The sequence below is a fragment of the Lepeophtheirus salmonis genome, chromosome 10, assembly GCF_016086655.4.
Source record: "Lepeophtheirus salmonis chromosome 10, UVic_Lsal_1.4, whole genome shotgun sequence".
NCBI classification, from domain to species: Eukaryota; Metazoa; Arthropoda; class Copepoda; order Siphonostomatoida; family Caligidae; genus Lepeophtheirus; species Lepeophtheirus salmonis.
Window position 1 is genome coordinate 16,607,855 of NC_052140.2, and position 17,747 is coordinate 16,625,601.

General features: G+C 33.0%; 1 protein-coding gene across 2 annotated transcripts in view; it reads left to right on the forward strand.

The window, feature by feature from the left end:
- LOC121125215 (uncharacterized) overlaps window positions 1-10,816 on the forward strand; it is a 34,475-nt gene extending 23,659 nt beyond the window's left edge. The window contains exons 1-5 of one of the 2 annotated variants that reach the window (XM_071891330.1): window positions 5,622-5,835; window positions 6,917-7,461; window positions 8,273-8,444; window positions 8,522-8,830; window positions 9,814-10,816. In XM_071891330.1, coding sequence (XP_071747431.1) covers window positions 7,103-7,461; window positions 8,273-8,444; window positions 8,522-8,830; window positions 9,814-9,825 — 852 coding nt within the window. In that variant the 5' untranslated portion in view covers window positions 5,622-5,835; window positions 6,917-7,102 and the 3' untranslated portion in view covers window positions 9,826-10,816. Of the gene's footprint in view, window positions 1-5,621; window positions 5,836-6,916; window positions 7,462-8,272; window positions 8,445-8,521; window positions 8,831-9,813 lie in introns of those variants that run through there. The other variant, XM_040720357.2, reaches the window with a different exon arrangement.
- The last annotated feature ends 6,931 nt before the right edge of the window (window positions 10,817-17,747 follow it).

Genomic DNA, 17,747 nt, shown 5'->3' on the forward strand with positions numbered 1-17,747 from the left:
TCGGGAGCGAAAACATTAAAAAAATTATAACAGTCTCAGACGCTTTAATGATTGTTTTTAAGACAGAAGCCCAACATCACTACTTAATGGGGTTTTGCATATATGTACTTTTGAGTAGATTCATACAATGGGACGAATCCACTCTTTGTTTCCCTCTTTCTTCCATAACATGAAAAATGGGAAAAATTATTATAGGAGTAGTTTTCGAAAAGAAAAAAAAATGCAACGCAAAAATTGCAGAGTTTTTTTTTGCACGTAATTGCCATTTAAAAGAAAAAAGTCATTAATAGCGACCAAAACTGCCTCTTAAAGGTAATTAATTAGATAATTTTGTTTTTTTCTTTTATTATCCCTTTATTGTATTATTCTCGTGTTTTTTTTTCTATTTTTGTTGTTATTTTTTCTTTTAAAAACTTGTGGTTTTGTACTTAAAAAAAAAAAGAATTGATGATCATATCTGTTCATCATGAAATCAAGGCATTAACTAAGTAGTACACGCATTCAAAAGAAAAACGAATGTAAACTATTAGTTTGTACATCATTATAAACTGTCCAAGTATAATTATATAGTATTTAATGTATTTAGTGGAGAAAAGGTCTTGGAACCACATTCAATGAAACAAGAGGGTCGACAAAAAGATGTGAACTTCATCTCTTTTTTTGTTTTGTAAATGTGGCTCCCTCAGCAAAAATGCAAGTAAAAGGGTTTTGGTCAAATTGAAGCCTAGACTACATTTGTCTGGAAAGGAAAACGATCTAGACCAAACTTATATATGAGTTCGGTTTACTTAAAATAATAACGATCTCAGACCAGTCTTAAGATTTCCGGACCGAAAACAAATACTATTACAGGGGTCTCCCTCTTGTAACACGGTTTCAAAAAATACGGATTTTGCATAATGCTGTGCTAGGAGTTGTTCCAACTCCCTGTATACAGGGGCGTCCGCAGGGGGAGGTCCTGTATCCCCCTCTAAATTAAAGAATTTTTGCTTTTTACATTTACATTTAATATTTTGAGAATAGCTATGGATTTTTGAAATTTTTGAGAATGATTATCGATGTCTGAATTTTTTTTCCCAAAAATGTATGATTTAATTTGTGGGCTTTATTTTTCAAAACCAATTTCAAAAACCAAACCCCGATAATATAATCCTGCGGAAGCCGGTGGTTATTCATTCTTTCGGCATCAGTAAAAATGTAGTCTTAATCTGGAGCCTCTAATTTTGGTTTTGGATCCAGAAGTTCAGACTCCAAACTGTCTCGGATCATAAAAAACATGGATCCGTCCTATCTTTCGTGATGAGTTGAAACAACGTCATTCTTCCTTACCACCTCAACCTATATCTTTCTTTCTCTCTTAACTTTAAAGGTGAACGGAGGAAAAAGTATAGAGCTACAATAAACCTGATATTTATCATTCAACATTGACATACACATACACAATAATAATATAAGAGTCTGTACACTGTAGGTACATGCTATACTCCCATCTCCGCAGGAGTTGCGATATGTATGTATCACAATTGTACAGTGTAACCTCAAGGTTACAAACATTTACACAATTAATCACATTCTCTGATGTTTTTTTTCTCTATCCATAAGAAAAATGATATAATTTGACTTTTTGGTCCCCTTATTAAAAATTAATTGTACCACATACAATAAAATACCTTGTTTTGTATCTTGCAACCTTTCATTCTCCAACAAAGAAATGCGCAGGGAAAATGGCGGGAAGAAGGACCAAAATGAGTTGGGAGTCAATTATTTCCAACTATGGAAATATCCTTCACAGAATTAGTTACTTGACACTTAAATATTATCTCCTCAACGCGTCGTCACCTTTATTGTATCTCGCAACCTTTCCTTCTCTTAGAACCTCACAGGGTGAGGTTAAAGACTCTAAATCAGTTGGGAGTCGATTCTTTCCAACTATGGATTTATCCTTCACCAAATAATTGCTGCATTCTTAAATATTCTCTCTTCAACTCGTCGTTACTTTTATTGTATCTCGCAACCTTTCCTTCTCCTTAAAGTAATAGTTGAGGTGGGGGGGGTAGGAGTTAAGCAATTCCTTTTTCAAACTATTGGATTATAATTATTTTATAAATGGTTCACAGTACCTTAACAAGAACTATTTGATTCCGATTTCAAATCAGCTAATGAACACTTAGAACGCTGATAATGAATTAAAGAAAGTAAGCAATCAACAGCTTACAAAAAGATCCTAACTGAATTGAAAAATGTCCATACTTTAATTTTTGGAATATCTCGACCCCTCAAAGTCAGAGGCAATTACATTTTCGTTAAAAGAAAGAAAAATTGATTATTTATTGTATCTGGCAACCTTTATTCTACAAAGAAACAGGACTAAAGGCCAAAAATAAGTTGGTAGCATTTAGCCCATTTTTCTCATCATAACAATAGTTTATTCGAATTGAATCTGTCAGATTCAAAAACCTCTGATTAGTACAAATTAAGCAGGGAAAGGGAACAGCGAACATGCAAATGTAGATTGTGGTGGTAAGGGGACAATAAGTAGGGAGAAGTCGACAGCTGACTCTAGAATGCAGAGTACATTTTCTTGTTAGTGCGATGTGTTCAATCAAAGAAGGTTGCCTGTTGTATGTAGCGTTTGATGTTGTTGCTGTGGAACAAAACAAGATTCTGACACACCTGTAAATATTTATATTTATATATTCACTACCTATGTATAAATATAGGTAGAGCATATGTAGAACCCTGTTTCCTCTATCTCTCCATAACTTTATTACTTTGATATTGATTTTTTTGAAGCCTTTATTAGTGTCCTACATGATATCAACTACACATTATGTATAATTGCTCTCCATCAATTAAGGAATTTGTAGACTACTGGGTGCTCGAAAAGTCTTATTATATTGAAAGATTAAGAGGTTGCGTAGGCATTTTTTTCTTTGTAAACATCCTGTTCAAACTTGTTGGAAACATAGTTTTAGAAGTGAGATCAGTCATCTGATAGAAAAATATTTAGTGAAAAATGAATGCAAAAAGAAGGGAGGTCTGGCCTCGGTCACACCAGCAACATAAAGATCCTCTCACTCACCGACCAGACTGTCTATAGCAAAGGTTGGGGAACATGGGTAAAATACCCCAAATGAGGTAATTTAGAATATTTTGGGGGTATTCTGCAAATATTTTTCTTTTGTGTTATTTCCATGCCGTAAAGAAGGACTTTTACTTCCTAATGTTAAATGAAATAAACTATTGAACATCATGCCACTAGTTTGGCGTAGATTAATTTTACTACAAGTTCTTTTGGTGTAACATCAAAAAAAGTTACCCTACCTCTGGTCTAGAGGGTCAGTAAACTAGTTGAAGCTAGAAATAACATTGAAGACAAACTTTAAAGGGATCGACCAACTAAGCTAACTCCAGAAGCTACCTGAAAGCCTTTTTAAGCAAGTCTAAGAAGGAAATGGACGTAGGTTGACAAGAAAGAATCCATTGTTCAGTTCAGAGTGGGAAGAGTCGTAAAAAAAGCCTGGTGGTTTAGTCCCTAATACTTCAGAAATGACATGTACATTTGATAAGTCGTTTAAAAAAAAAAAAAAAAACACCTGTCTCCAAGGCTGTTATTTTATTAAGATCTTAATAATCATGGAAACAGGTTCAATTTCTTCAGTGATAACAAACCTTCACTGTTAATCCAGTTATTAATAGGCAAAATGAATAACATACACTCCTTAATAACTCCCTGGAATACGGGATCCCGATAGAAAAATCCGTTTCCTGACTGAGGTATATGTGACCGGTGCAGACTAGAACGGCAAACTCCTTTATTTTGGCTTCTATTTTCCACTTAATCTGACCTAAACAGTGAACTTCACGTCTAACACTATAGCCTTAAAAAAAATTCCTTACAAGACTTTTCGAAAATTAAAAAGATGTAATTACAAAATTATATGTATTCAAATCAATAATTACCCATGCTTGTTTCATGTAAAAGTTTAATATTAGGCCTAAAATATGTCTTCAAATCAATGTAAGAAAATACAGCATAATTCTACAATGAATCAAAATATTGCAGAATGATCATCTAGTGTGTAATTCGTACAACCAGGACTGGCCGTTAAAAATGGGAGATTTACGGATACGTTATGAAATAACTAAAACATACTTTGGTGCCTTTGACAAAATAAATGGTGTAATTTTCTTATAAAAAGGACTTTATAGAAAATTGGTAGTAACTCGTAAAAAAGACATCATTTGATCAAATATCAACGCAGTTTGGGGAAAAAGGACCCCCAAAAAGCAGAACCACTTTAATAATAAAATATATTATTTTATAAAAATACGTTAAAAATGAATCAAATTATATTTATATTCTTTTTAAAAAAGGGCCATATTTTATTTTTTATTTTCCGCCGAAAGGAAATCATTTCATATTTAAATGTGACAAAATGAAAAGTTGTCAGTTGAAAAATTTGAAAAAAATAAATTGTTGTCTATGATCTTTTATTCCCCCGATCAACTGTTTCAAATTTCGTCTACGCTTTAAATTTATGACAGAGTCCTAATATTGGTTCACAGTATTGTTGTTCGGTATACCGGCACAGTTGTGGTACCGGGTTACTGAAGTATCTATACTAAACTTTTATTAGAACCCATGATTGCAGATCCACTAAGTCATACAAAATGGATTGCCGATAACGTAGCTCCTTAAATTTATAAGCCTGCACTCCAAACGAAATAGTTCTCAAATTTATGAACATAATTATTAGAATTATTGTTGTAATATCATTCGGCGCCTCGTTATTTTTATTGTATCTGACAACCTATCTTCCTAAAAGAAACAGAAAAATCACACCCAATCATTTGGTTGATAGCCAATTCTTCCAGCTATGTAATTATTATTCAATAATAGGCGATAATTATTCACGGCTTTAAAATAAGCAAGAGGAAAAGAAGAAAAAACAACGACAGCTGACAACCAAATACATACCACTTTTTTGTGTTTCTTAGTGATGTAACACCGTGAGAAATAACCAAGTGATGCAACCATTTATGTAGATGGGTCTATAAATAGAGCTGGTACGTTCGATATAGATAATGTCCTTTTTTTAACTAGAACTAAGCAATACTATCAGCTTTTTAAGATCAGTAAAATCCATTGAATTTTGCGGATAATATAAGTTTACTTATACCGTACCCGGGTACGCCAATACTGACACGCTCCGTTTGACACATTAAGTAGGGTTCAGTGAATGTTTTGATGAGACATGTGGGCTTTAGTAGCTCCGACAAGCTTAGGAGCCACTGATCTACAAAATATTATATTTTGATGATGATAATTTGTACTCGTTGTTATTTATTTTCTTAAAAAAGAAGATAAATAATGGGCTATGGAGTAATGATAATAATACAACGACCCATATAATGGTTAGTAAACACAAACCACCACCACCATCAAACCATTTTTTTTTGTTCTTATTATTATTATTGCTGTTTTTGGAAGTTAACCTGCCTATTATGGTTGTAGTGTAGACTGTGCGTTGAGTGAAGAGAGAGTCCAAACCAGGACACAAACAAAGAGACAGAGAGAGTTGAATTTATTATGCTGTTTCTGCAGCTTGATTTGACTCATGGGGGGAAGAAGACAAGACAACAGTCAACTCAAATGGTATTATAATTTATAATAACCATTTCCCCTCTCTCTCTAACTCTCTTTCAAACGTTGTTAGAGCCTAAAAAAGCTGTATGTGTGGGGCGGGATCTCTTCAACAATACGAAGAAAAAAAACCTCATAAATTAAATTCGATGTCAGAAAAGCAAAAAGGAATGCTGGATGATTTTTCGGTAACTTTAGATATTGTATGTTTATATATATTTATATATATATATAAGGCTCGTCAACAATAATGCAAGATAGAATAATTATTCTGCGTTGGCATACTTATTATTCTTCGACGAATAATAATGATTGTTCATTTTTATCAACAAGGAGGACTCTTATCAGGGGTGTCACTACTCCCTTAGATTCCTCATTTAAAATCCGAAGAAAAAAATAATCGTTTACAGAATATCAACACAAGATTGGTTGTAAATGTTTCTAAACTCAACCTGAAGATGGCAGCACTCGTACATAAAATCTAGTCACATCTATTAAGTATCTATCGACAGTTACTCCCTACACCGAGACATTGTAAATCGTCTTCCTCAAGGTGCCCCAGTCTGCCACCCCCCTTATAGCCTTCGAGAACAATCCGACGCGGAGGATCGTTGTTATATCAATCCTCTTCTCGTACCGTGGGCTCATGGTGGCGACTAGGACAAATTTTTTCTTAGCAATATACAGCTAATGATGTGTTCTACAACATTTCTCTTAGAAAAGTTATAACAAAATGTCTCTTAACCTCTCAAAAGTTCTATAAAAGACATGAGTATATAATAACGGTTGGCCCGGTGTATAGAATATGAACAATACCTTTTTATCCTTATCAGAATATGATTTCAAATTGAATGAAACTATGCAATCGTATATATCAAATATCATTTTGTCTGTTCAGAAATAATATAAAAAGACCATATGGTCCAATCAGGCCTTTCACATATTAAAAGAAAAGAGAAGCTATGTGGGCAGTTCCTACACTTCAATTGACTTTTCTTGATAAAGATGAAAGTCAGCAAATAATGAGTTAGGTTTATTCCGTTTTGTTTTTAACAAATATAAGGCACGAGTGAGTGATATTGAGTGGTTCACTCGCTTTACTATTCTTCAACCATTATAAAAATAGAAAGAAAAACCAGTTATAATCAATACATATTTATTTAATGATTTGCACTAATGATCCATCAATTTGTTCTGTTTGAAATTTTGCCGTCCATTACATTGGATAAGTTAATTAATAATATATTTGTTACTTTTGATTTATTTCAGGCAAGTTGGAATCACGGCACACTACTTTTCATAACTATTTCGTCAGTTTGTCATTTCTCACACAAATGAATTTATACTGACTGGCTCACCGCAACAGAAACATTATCTATAATTCATGGGTGGAAAAGCAATAATAATGCTTAGTTAAATCAATCTGATCTAATAAGTAATTGTGCCAATTGTGAAATGCAAAGAACAGATATGGCTGCATTAGTCAATCCTGGAACAGCAGCCCCGCTGTCCCAATACAGTAGTACTCCCTCATCATCTTCAACCAAACGCTCCAACGGTCGATCTCCCGTGGAACTTCATCATACATCCCATCATGTCCCCTCGCATCACTCTCACCTATCAGCGAATACGAGTTTAGTCGATTCGGAAGAACCTCCTCCAGTCTCTCCTCCTAGTTCTTCGTCTTCCTTGCCTGAATCCTCAAATATTCCTCCACCTTCCAGTTCGTCTTCCGGAATGATTTCTGCAAGTCAGCAGTATATGACTTCCGACGAAACCGCGCAGTTTGAGGCTGATAAACGCTTAATATACAAGTAAGTAGTCTCTTAGGAGGGCATCTTTATACAAGGTGCACCCAAATAGCTTTCTTTTTTATAATGCATTGCAGTCAGGCTGTTAGAATTAGTAGGGGTGGGTGTGGATTATTCTAGGAACAAGATTCTAAAGTTGTTGTTTTTTTCAGATTTGGTCTCCTGCATAAACATTAAATTGATGTAGTTTATCCAAATTGGGTAATTGAAAACGGATTTATTCCAGTGAAAAACTAGCATTTTTAGCATCTTTTCAAAATCCCCTATAACGAATAACCAAGTCAACTAATTATCCATAAATATAAAATAAAATATGGAGTTAATTAAATTTTGCATCTTTTTGTATAAAATAATTATATCTCTAAAACCTCTTTATTAAAAGTTTCTTCGTCGGTCACATATAAGTATTCGAGCAAGATTGATCCCAAACAAAAAGTTGGTCTAGACCGATTTTTTAGTTGAAATAATAATGAAATCATTGTTGACTGAGTTACTACGTCCGTTCCACTAATCAGTCTTAACCGATTTTATATTTATATTGTTGATGACTTCATGTGTAAGTTTATGACGGATTATTCAATTTATGTGAAGGCAGCCTAATTTTGAGATTTCAAAGGTGTTCTGGATGTTTCTGAACACTTTTTTATACAAAAACAATAAACATCAATTTGATAACGATTAAATTTCATCCTGAGCCTGAGACCGCTACATAAAATAACTTAAAACTGTGCGGTAGACATATTTTTAATATTAATACTTAACAATATGTGTAATTATGGAGCTTTTTATAATCTTTTTCCAATTTTTATTATAGACATCCATTATTTCCGTTACTTGCGTTACTTTTTGAAAAATGTGAATTAGCCACTCAATCCTCGGAGTGCCCGTCCACAGAGAGTTTTAATTTGGACATTCAGGCTTTCGTACAACATCAAGATCGAGAGAGGAAACCATTTTTTACGGAAGATCACGAAGTCAATGACCTTGTAAATAACCATTCAAATCCTTGTTATAACAAGATTTTTACTTATAAACCCTTCAAATTTATTTCCTTTTCTTACAGATGATTAAGGCAATTCAAGTCTTGAGAATACACATGCTCGAATTAGAAAAAGTACAGGAACTCTGTAAAGACTTTTGCAATCGCTATATTACTTGTCTCAAGGGTAAAATGCAAAGCGAAAACCTACTACGAAGTGATTATGGTGGTTATGACTCCGATGATAGTTCTAGTGGAGCGGGAAGCGCAGGTATACCCGGTATTCCACCTGGCATGGGAGGTGGTCGTCATTCAGTACCACCTGGATTAATAGGGGGACCTCCAGTTCCTCCATATTACGGGCATCCAGGACCTGGTCCACATCATTTGAGTGTAAGTTGTTATATCTAAAGAGTTATAAAATACGACTGTCGGTATCCTAAAAAAATCGAAAGGCTGAGCTTTCATGACGTTTTATTAAATCTACTGCAAGCAGCCTTGACAGGAAGGAAAGTAACACAAACCCCACAAGGACAAAGACAAGATTTGCTGCAATGTCGATTCTTAATTCCAGGGTTTAGTGCCAAATTGTTGTAATTAAAAAATTAAAAATATTAGTCTTATTGCTCATGAGTCATACAAGATGTCATTATTCAATGTGAATACTTTTTTAAAAAAACTATCGCAATGACTTTCTCAGATCCCTTTTTAAAGGGAAATTGAAAAAACAGCATTGTTCATAATCAAAGTATGGAATTTCATTTCCTAATTCTGTAAAGTAAATATTCAAATTACCTCAATTTCCCTCTCACCCCACAAATTATACTCGTAGTCCAAACACATGCATGTAAACACTTACACTCTCAAAGAAATCATCTGCGCTACTCTCCGTCATACGGACTAGTGGTTACTTTATACTTGTTCAATGTTCTCTCTTCAATAATGAATGCAGCTTGTACAGATCGGCAATTGGAAAAAAAAAGATTCCGTTGGCATTGTAGGTCATAATTAGAGTTAATATTTTTTTTTTAAATGACCTTAAAAGTGCAGCCAGAACAATTGTGTTTTATAATTATTCTTCAATTCTTTATGAGGTAACATAAAAGTATATGTTTTTTGCTCATTAAAGCCTTTAACATTTGTTGGGGAGTCATTAGAGAAAGTAAAATTGAGGATGGACATTGGTGAAAGTAATTTTGCGGAGGAGGATTTGTGTTATTTCCTTTCGCTTATGACTGCTTACAGCTTACATTATTCAAATTCTCCCCGTTCATTTTTGTGTGGCTGTTTTATTTACACATGCCGGTAGTTCATATTATTAATAACTCTTCAATATTTGTATCTAATTGAGTTTAATCGCATTTGTTTCTTTACAGGGGCTCTACTAATTTATTACATATTATGAAAACACACACGTCTCGATTCGGATCTTTTTATTTCGTCATACTTCTACTACAACACTAGTTATTGTTGCTGTTTAGGCCAATATATTTATATACAAATATGTATTCAAAAATCATATATGAACTCTCTCTCTCTCTCTCTCTCTCTAATGATGGTTTTTTTAAAACTGTGTTTTTGTTGAAAGAAGATGGGTAATATTAAAAGAAGAAAAATATGGTCAAATTCTCTGTTTTAATGTCAATAGTCAATATCAAAGGCCATAAAGACTTTTATATGTACACGTACATTCAAAAATGTAATATGTGTGGATTGACAAACAAGCTTCCAAACCAAATATTTGTGTCCTAACAAATAATACTCATCTTCGATGGTTTTTTAAGGATGATACTCATATCTATCATTATAATAATGATAATATTTGAATACATACATTGCGTTCGAAAGAAGAAATAACACATCCCCTTTCCTTGTTCGTTTCTATGGAAGATGATCCGTTCCTTGTACTTACTTAAGGCTAAATCTATATTTCCCTTTTTTGTATGGGTAGGAAGTCATCTTCCTTCTCGCCTCTTCCTTTGTTTGTGATATACAATTGGATTCAATCTTTCCTTCCTTTGATTTTTTCTTATATTAAAAAAAAAAAAAATTTAAAAACCTTAAAAAAATTATTGATGTTATTTTCACAAGAAGAGTAGGTACACCTTGTTACAGGAAAAAATACGTAGAGAATCCGTTTTAATTCTAATACTATGTATGTATAATTAATTATTAATTATCATTTCTCAAATTATTATTCCCTAGAACAAGAATTGAATGCTTCATCAGATCAAATCTGAATAAAGTTACTACAACAACCCCCTCGCCCTAATGTTCCCCTTGTCACCACCACCCTATTGGTTCATTTACTATTTTTTTCAGCTGTGTTATTACATTTTAGTAAATTAATAAAAAAAACCTGTTTTAAATATTATTCAATATTTTAATGTGTAAAGGAATTCATTTTTTTTTTAAAAGAAAAGATGTTCGTGATATGATTATAAGGTTAAGACATGATCTGGTATTACAAGGGTAATCTGAGAAGTTTCCAACCTCAACAGAAAGCATTCGGTAATGAAGGCTAGTCACATCTATTATCTAGCATCTGGCTCTCTAAAGTTTCAACCATTATGGACGGGGAGTTGTTATGTAACCTGTCGTTTGAATAGGTTGATGTGAATGTGTTTTTGAAAATGGACTAAGTCGAGGTTCCATCCTGCATTAAATATTTATTTTTGAAAGTATAAACATGTAATAAATTCAAACAATAGTAGACATATATAGGCTTTTTATGTTAAAATTTGAGGAGTCAATCCAACTTGGTGTAATTGAGCCAAAAAAAAAAAAAAGTGTAGATAGAAACGCGGAGTACTATTTTGGACGGGTTACAGAGATGGGACCAATAAGGAAACCCACTATATACTTTAGATGGTCACTCTTCTAGAGTGGAAAAAAAATAATAGCTATTGAAAATGAAATAAAAAACACTGTTCAAGTTGCAACTACGAAAAGTTGTGCACTCATTTAAGATCGTATTTTTACACCTCTAGCTGTGAAAATAAGGTATTCAAATATCGAGAAATATTACTTTGGGGCAGTTATTGAAACTACCCAAAAAAATAAATTCATAAAATTTATTATGTATAGAATAATTAGTTTGTACAAGAAACTGTCATCTATTGCGATTAGTAATTGTAGATTATTTATTCGTGAAGTATCTATACATTCCGTAAATTCTTCATCGAAGAAGAAAATCAACCTCTCGCCATGATGTTTGAAGTCATTAATTAGACTTCTACAACACTTCATACAAAATTGTTGATGTGTTTGAGTAAAGAATGGGCTCTCCCCAAACCTCTTAAACGTCCTTCTAGTAGCCTTGACATCAATTGACACGGTCTTCTTACACTTATCACAAAAAATATAGACACAAATTGAAAAAAAAATTCGGCCAGATGCTGTAAAATTTGGATAATCTAGTACAAAATGGGATAATTTGGCAATAGTGGTAGGAGGAGGAACAACAGCTGTGGCTCTATCTACAGTGTTGCTTTTTAAAATTGTCCCCTAAATAATTAGCTTTAAATCAAAAACTACATGTCCAATTTTATTGAAATCTTTTCGAAACATTTAATTTAACTTATGCAAATATGTAAAATATGAATTTTAATTTGGCCACCTTTGGACTTTTTTACATCAACCAATCTCTTCCTAACTGCATTACAACTGGCACGTAGTACATCATTTGAAACTTGGATCCATTTCTTCTCAAGGGTTGCTATGAGAGCATTTTTATTTCTTGAAGGATAAAAATTCTCCAAAATTCCCAAAATGGAAAAGTCCGGGGGATTAAAATCAGGTGAAAAGGGAGGCCACATAGACTTGTCCCAAAAATGCTGGAATTTTTGTACACCAGTTTTGAACTGAAGCTGAATCTTGAGTGAAGCAAACTTCTTGACGTGGAAATGCTGTTTCAATTCAAGGCTTCACTTTTGTCTTCAAAAAGTCTAAATAGATTTTTGATTCATTTTTAACCCATCAGGAATCTGGATTATATGTGGTTTTGTCCTACTTGAAGCCAGAGCGCCCCAAACCATAATGGTCTCTGGTTTTTGCATTTTGTAGGCAAATTTTTGGTTGGATCTGATGCTGTCATGTTTCTTAGCCAAGACTCTATTATTTTGCTTTTTTGAATTTCCGAATCACAGTAAATCACTTTTCGTCACAATCAATCATGATGACATTCTGCCTGCCAATTGAGCAAAACTTTGCATTTATCCTTTCTCCTTGCACAAAAGATGACGAAACTGAATTTTGTAAGGTTTGACCCCAATGGCATCTATAACAATCTTGGGCATACTGCTTCTGCTTACATTGTGATCCTGGACCAGCTTTTGTAAGGATCTTCGTGGATTTCGCACAATTTTTTTCACGGATGGCCTTGACCAACCTTGGAGTTCTCACAGTTGTGTTGGTTACTCCACTCCCTGACCTCCTATCAGACTCAATTCCATCCTCCAATCGATTTTTGCACCTGTAAACAATCTTCTGGTTGACCTTGGCAATCTTCTGGATTTACTTGGAAGTGTGCCCACCTATTAATAGAGTTATATTCCCTTTAAGATTTTTCCATTTTTTGCAAAAATTATATGTTCCAGGGGAAATATGATAATTTAGCTATTTTGTTTACATGAGTTTTCGGAAAAAAATAATATATTTCACAACAAAACCTCTCGTAGAGTTATTTTATGCAATACAAATCTTTATAATATGGGACAATTTTATTAAGCATCCCTGTACACATTCGGCTGAAATCATGTTAAAAATCCATTGGCATTGATGTCTAGAACCACTGCTTTGGAGTCTCAAAGCTTTTCTCTATTTATACGTTTAATCATTTCAAGATTTTAATCCTTAGCAACTACGAATGAGGGAAAGGAAGGGGGAAACATTTTAAAAACAAATATGTAGTAGTTAGCCTCCCGTATTTTTGATTACCAACCGTTAATTTTTATGGGTGGACTTATTATTTTGATATTATCATAGATTTTTTTTTTCTTTATGGATTGATATTTAATACAATATACGTACAATGAATTCAAATTCCTGATTTTTTTTAACCAAATTTTATTTAGGTATATCAGTAAAATACTTCTCCTCTACAATTAAAATCTTAGATCTAGCTAACCAATAAACCTTCCAAATTTGCTCATTTATATATTAAAATAAATATAAAAAAGTTTTAACTTTTATCCGTTCTATATAAATTAGTATCAGAGTAAAAATCGTAAGTAACACTCTTTTTTAGATTATAACAAGTAAAAATAGCTGCTTTAATTCATGACTCAATTCTCGAAACAGCTGAAAGGAAAACGCATATGTAGGTTTAACTTAAAAACTAGTTAATATCATATTTTTTATATATCATTATATTAACCTTGATTATAATAAAGTATGGCTTAGAGACGAAAGAGTAACATGTTCCGATATTTGGGTACATTTTAAGCAATTTTTACGTCTTTCCATTATAACCCCACTCTAAAATTTTCCAAATCTACTATACACCTTTTTATAATACAGGAGGTATCCACATATTGGGTTTTTGGGAACAAGAAAAATCCGCGTTGTACTAAAACCCGCAAAATAATGTATACGAGACAATATACTTTTAAAATTATTGTAAAATTTAATCTAAATCGGGAATTGATTTGATTTTCCATCCGGTTATTTCAATACATAAAAATTAAATATTTGGAGCTTGACCAATGTTTATTCAGCAACCTTTTTAATTGCAACATTATACACTTATGTCATATGAATATATAGGCATAGTATGAACAAACTCATCAACAACTACAAAATTGCTTGTGTACCTAAATATACATATAGTTTTTATAATTTATTATCATAATATAATAAAACGCAACCAATATAAGTGGAGTATACCACGGTGTTGAAATTGCGTTATGCAGAAAACTCCTGTAAGTGCAAATTTGTAGGTCGTTTGAACATAGGCCTTATGGTGTTGTTCAAAGAAAAGGAGCAAGATCACAAATAAAACCAATAAAAATTATCATATATCATTAGTCAAGAATTTATTAATCTCAATGTTTTGAAGGGAAATTCCTATGTCTATAAAACGTGTCTCGCTCATGTTATTAATCTGAAACAGAACTATTCTTATTTTTCAAAGTAAACTCAAGATACATGCAACAAATTATCAAATTCTGAGACAGTAGTGTGAGATTCATTACATACTTGACATGGAATGCGTCTATTATTCGATGTATATAACTTAACTATGCCGTATTCACGGTTTTGACATGAAAGAAGGGGGTCTTAAAATCAAATTCAATTTTAGCCCAACTTTTCGTATACAAGGGCATCTTTAAGCACTATTGAAAAAAAGAAATATAATTTCCTGCCAACCCCCTTAACCCAAAAATTACTTTTTCACCCATGAATGCGTATTTTTGATCCATTTTCAAAGTAATAAGAAAAAAACTCTAGGATTTTGTGATTGTTAAAGCATTTTATACTTTAAGCAACAGTTCTATAACGTTTACAAAAAAGTCAACTTCAACTAATTTTTTATTTTGGTGTGTACTGGGGGGACATGTTAATTCGATCTTCTGTTGTATTTTAATAAAAAGATTTTATTTGTAAAGTATGAGCACTTACCTATGAAATTTTGAGTAGGGAACAGGCCCACTATGACTGCCTTTTGCAACCCAATCTTTCTCTGTGTATACCTAATGAAAATTGAAACAAAAAACATCCATTCGATATTTTTTCTGATCTAAATTATAGGGGGCAGCTTTTCCAAACACGTAAACAGAGTTGTATAAACCAAGAACTGGCGAATTGTAAAAAGAATTTTGAAGAATTATAAATTCTGGGGAGTAGCTTAGCTGTCGTAACGTTTTATTAAATCAGCTGCAATCAACCTATAGGGAAAGGAAATAAACACAAAAACCGCTCTTTATATATGCAGCAAGAACATAAAGACCATAATTACTCCGATGTCGATCCTGATAGGATAGGATAGGAGTTACACATTTAAATCCTGAGCAAACCTTCATTATACATTTCCGTTTTTCATGGGCATACGCACTAGTTATTACTTTACACTTAGATGTTCTATTCTGAAGGATTGAATGATAATGATGACAGGCTTAGAAAATAAAAAATCCTATTAAGGTTGCACCTACAAAAAGTATCATACGCTTTGTGTCATATCAGGCTTGTGAACGGCACGGAAAATTGAATGGTTCCATGGAACCTGCCTTCAATGAACAGAAGGGATTTTCACCCCCATTGAATGCTCAACACTAAAAATGAGATTGTAGTGTTTCGTTTCAATCTTATACAAAAATAAACTTTTGAATCTTCCTCCCCTCCTTTCTTTTTCTTCCAAGTAACAGTTTTTGTTCTTTAATCTACTATTAAATATCAGAATGGAAGGGGAGATTGCATTAGCCAGTTAATTCGTTGTAGACAAACAATTATGAGAATTCCATCTATTCAATAATTTTTCATGTAGGAACATGAAGGGGAGATTGCATTAGACAGTTAATTTTCTTAGATTGCTGCAATTCAAATGAACACTTATAAGAATGTATTTTGTTCAATAATTTTTCAGGTGTATGTTAGTTTATTGATATCACATCACACTTTCATTATCATTCCCCATGCGTCCGCGGAACAGGCAAGCTCATACCTACAAAAAAAAAATCAAGAAATCCCAGTTTATATATATTTCTTTTTTTTACTTTATTATATATGATTTAAAGGGCTGATAAAGCAAAGACAAATGCTTGGGAGACCTATTTTTTGGTAATGTCGCGGGGGGGAGTAAATACTAAAGTCGAGGGGATTTCTCTTGGGCGAGGAGGGAGGCCCCACAAATAGTGTTTCTACAAATCTGAGAAATGCTCCTCGACCCATTTGATGTGTGGTCCTGCTGGAACACATACTTTCCCTCTGGGTAGTTGGACTTCACTCAGGGCGTACTCTTTGGCAAAACTTATGGACTGTTTTAACGCTGTGCTGGGCTTTACTTTGCTTTTAAGCCTCGTTCTCGAAAATGAATGAACCGATTTTAGTCAGTTGTAGCTCCTTTAAACGCTAATTATAGTGTCAAACAAGGTTGACATATAGTTTTCAAATGAAACCTCCTTAACGCTATCAAAGTGAAAGTCACTGTTTGATCTCGTACAGTGTATATGGTATTACATTATGATTGGAACACCGACCGAAAATAATGACTGAACGAAAAAAATAAAATAAACGGAACGCTTAAAAGCCTGGATCATATTTTATACAATAGGATATTTTTTGTTTTTTTTAGGGTAAAATTCTATTTAACCCGGATATTAATTTGTATTACGACTTTTTTTTTTATAATTTGATCACGCTTTATAAATATATACGTTTTTTTAATTTAAGAAAAAAAAACTATTTCTTTTATTTTCTCAGATTTCTTTTATCTTTTCAGATTTCCTTTATTTTTTCAGATTTCTTTTATTTTTCAGATTACTTTTATTAATCAATAAATTTCGAAATTAGTTTTTTAAAATATTCAAAAAATATGATTGAATATTATTCGGTTTGTTTGAAATTGATTCCGTCCCCTAACAATTCAAACGTAAAATAATATGTCTTCTAAATGTTGTCAGGCGTGTGTTTATGAATCCCATTATTTTTTGTCTCTAGGCAATCAATTAGCAAAGTTAATTGAGCTATTTTGTACAAATTGTTATATTAAAGTTTGATGAAACATTGTGAGTTCTTCCACTAAGTAGAATTCAATTATATAAATTATAAATTGGGAAAAAAATTAAAAATCCACAACTATAAAGAGAAAATTAAATTTTTTACTCTGCTGCATAATTTCCCCGATTGACAAAATAATTTCTAGTAAAAAACAAAAATCCTTATATGAAGGGGGCTGCAGTCCCTCCAGTCACCCCCTAGGGACACCCCTGAGAGGTAATAGCTAAAATGCAATATTTGTAGATTTGATACGGAGTTCATTTCACTTTTGTCCGCACCGTGTATCCGTACCATTTATTTTCAGATGGTTCCGTATTATATTTTGGTTCTGTCTTGATATGGAGGAGTTCTTTTGATATGGAACCACCATTCTCTGTAAAATAAGCTTTGCATTGCGCTCGGATTCTTCACATTTCATAATGTTTTCAGTCTTAAAATCCTATGAGATTTTGCCACGATACTAGTGCCATGCATCAGGAGACAAGAATTGTTGGACGTTAAACAGTTTTTGTAGTTCCTTGGAGACCTTGTGGTGCTTGCAGTACATCGTCTAGGGCTTTTGATAATTATAAAATAATTAAATGCAGGCCTGCTC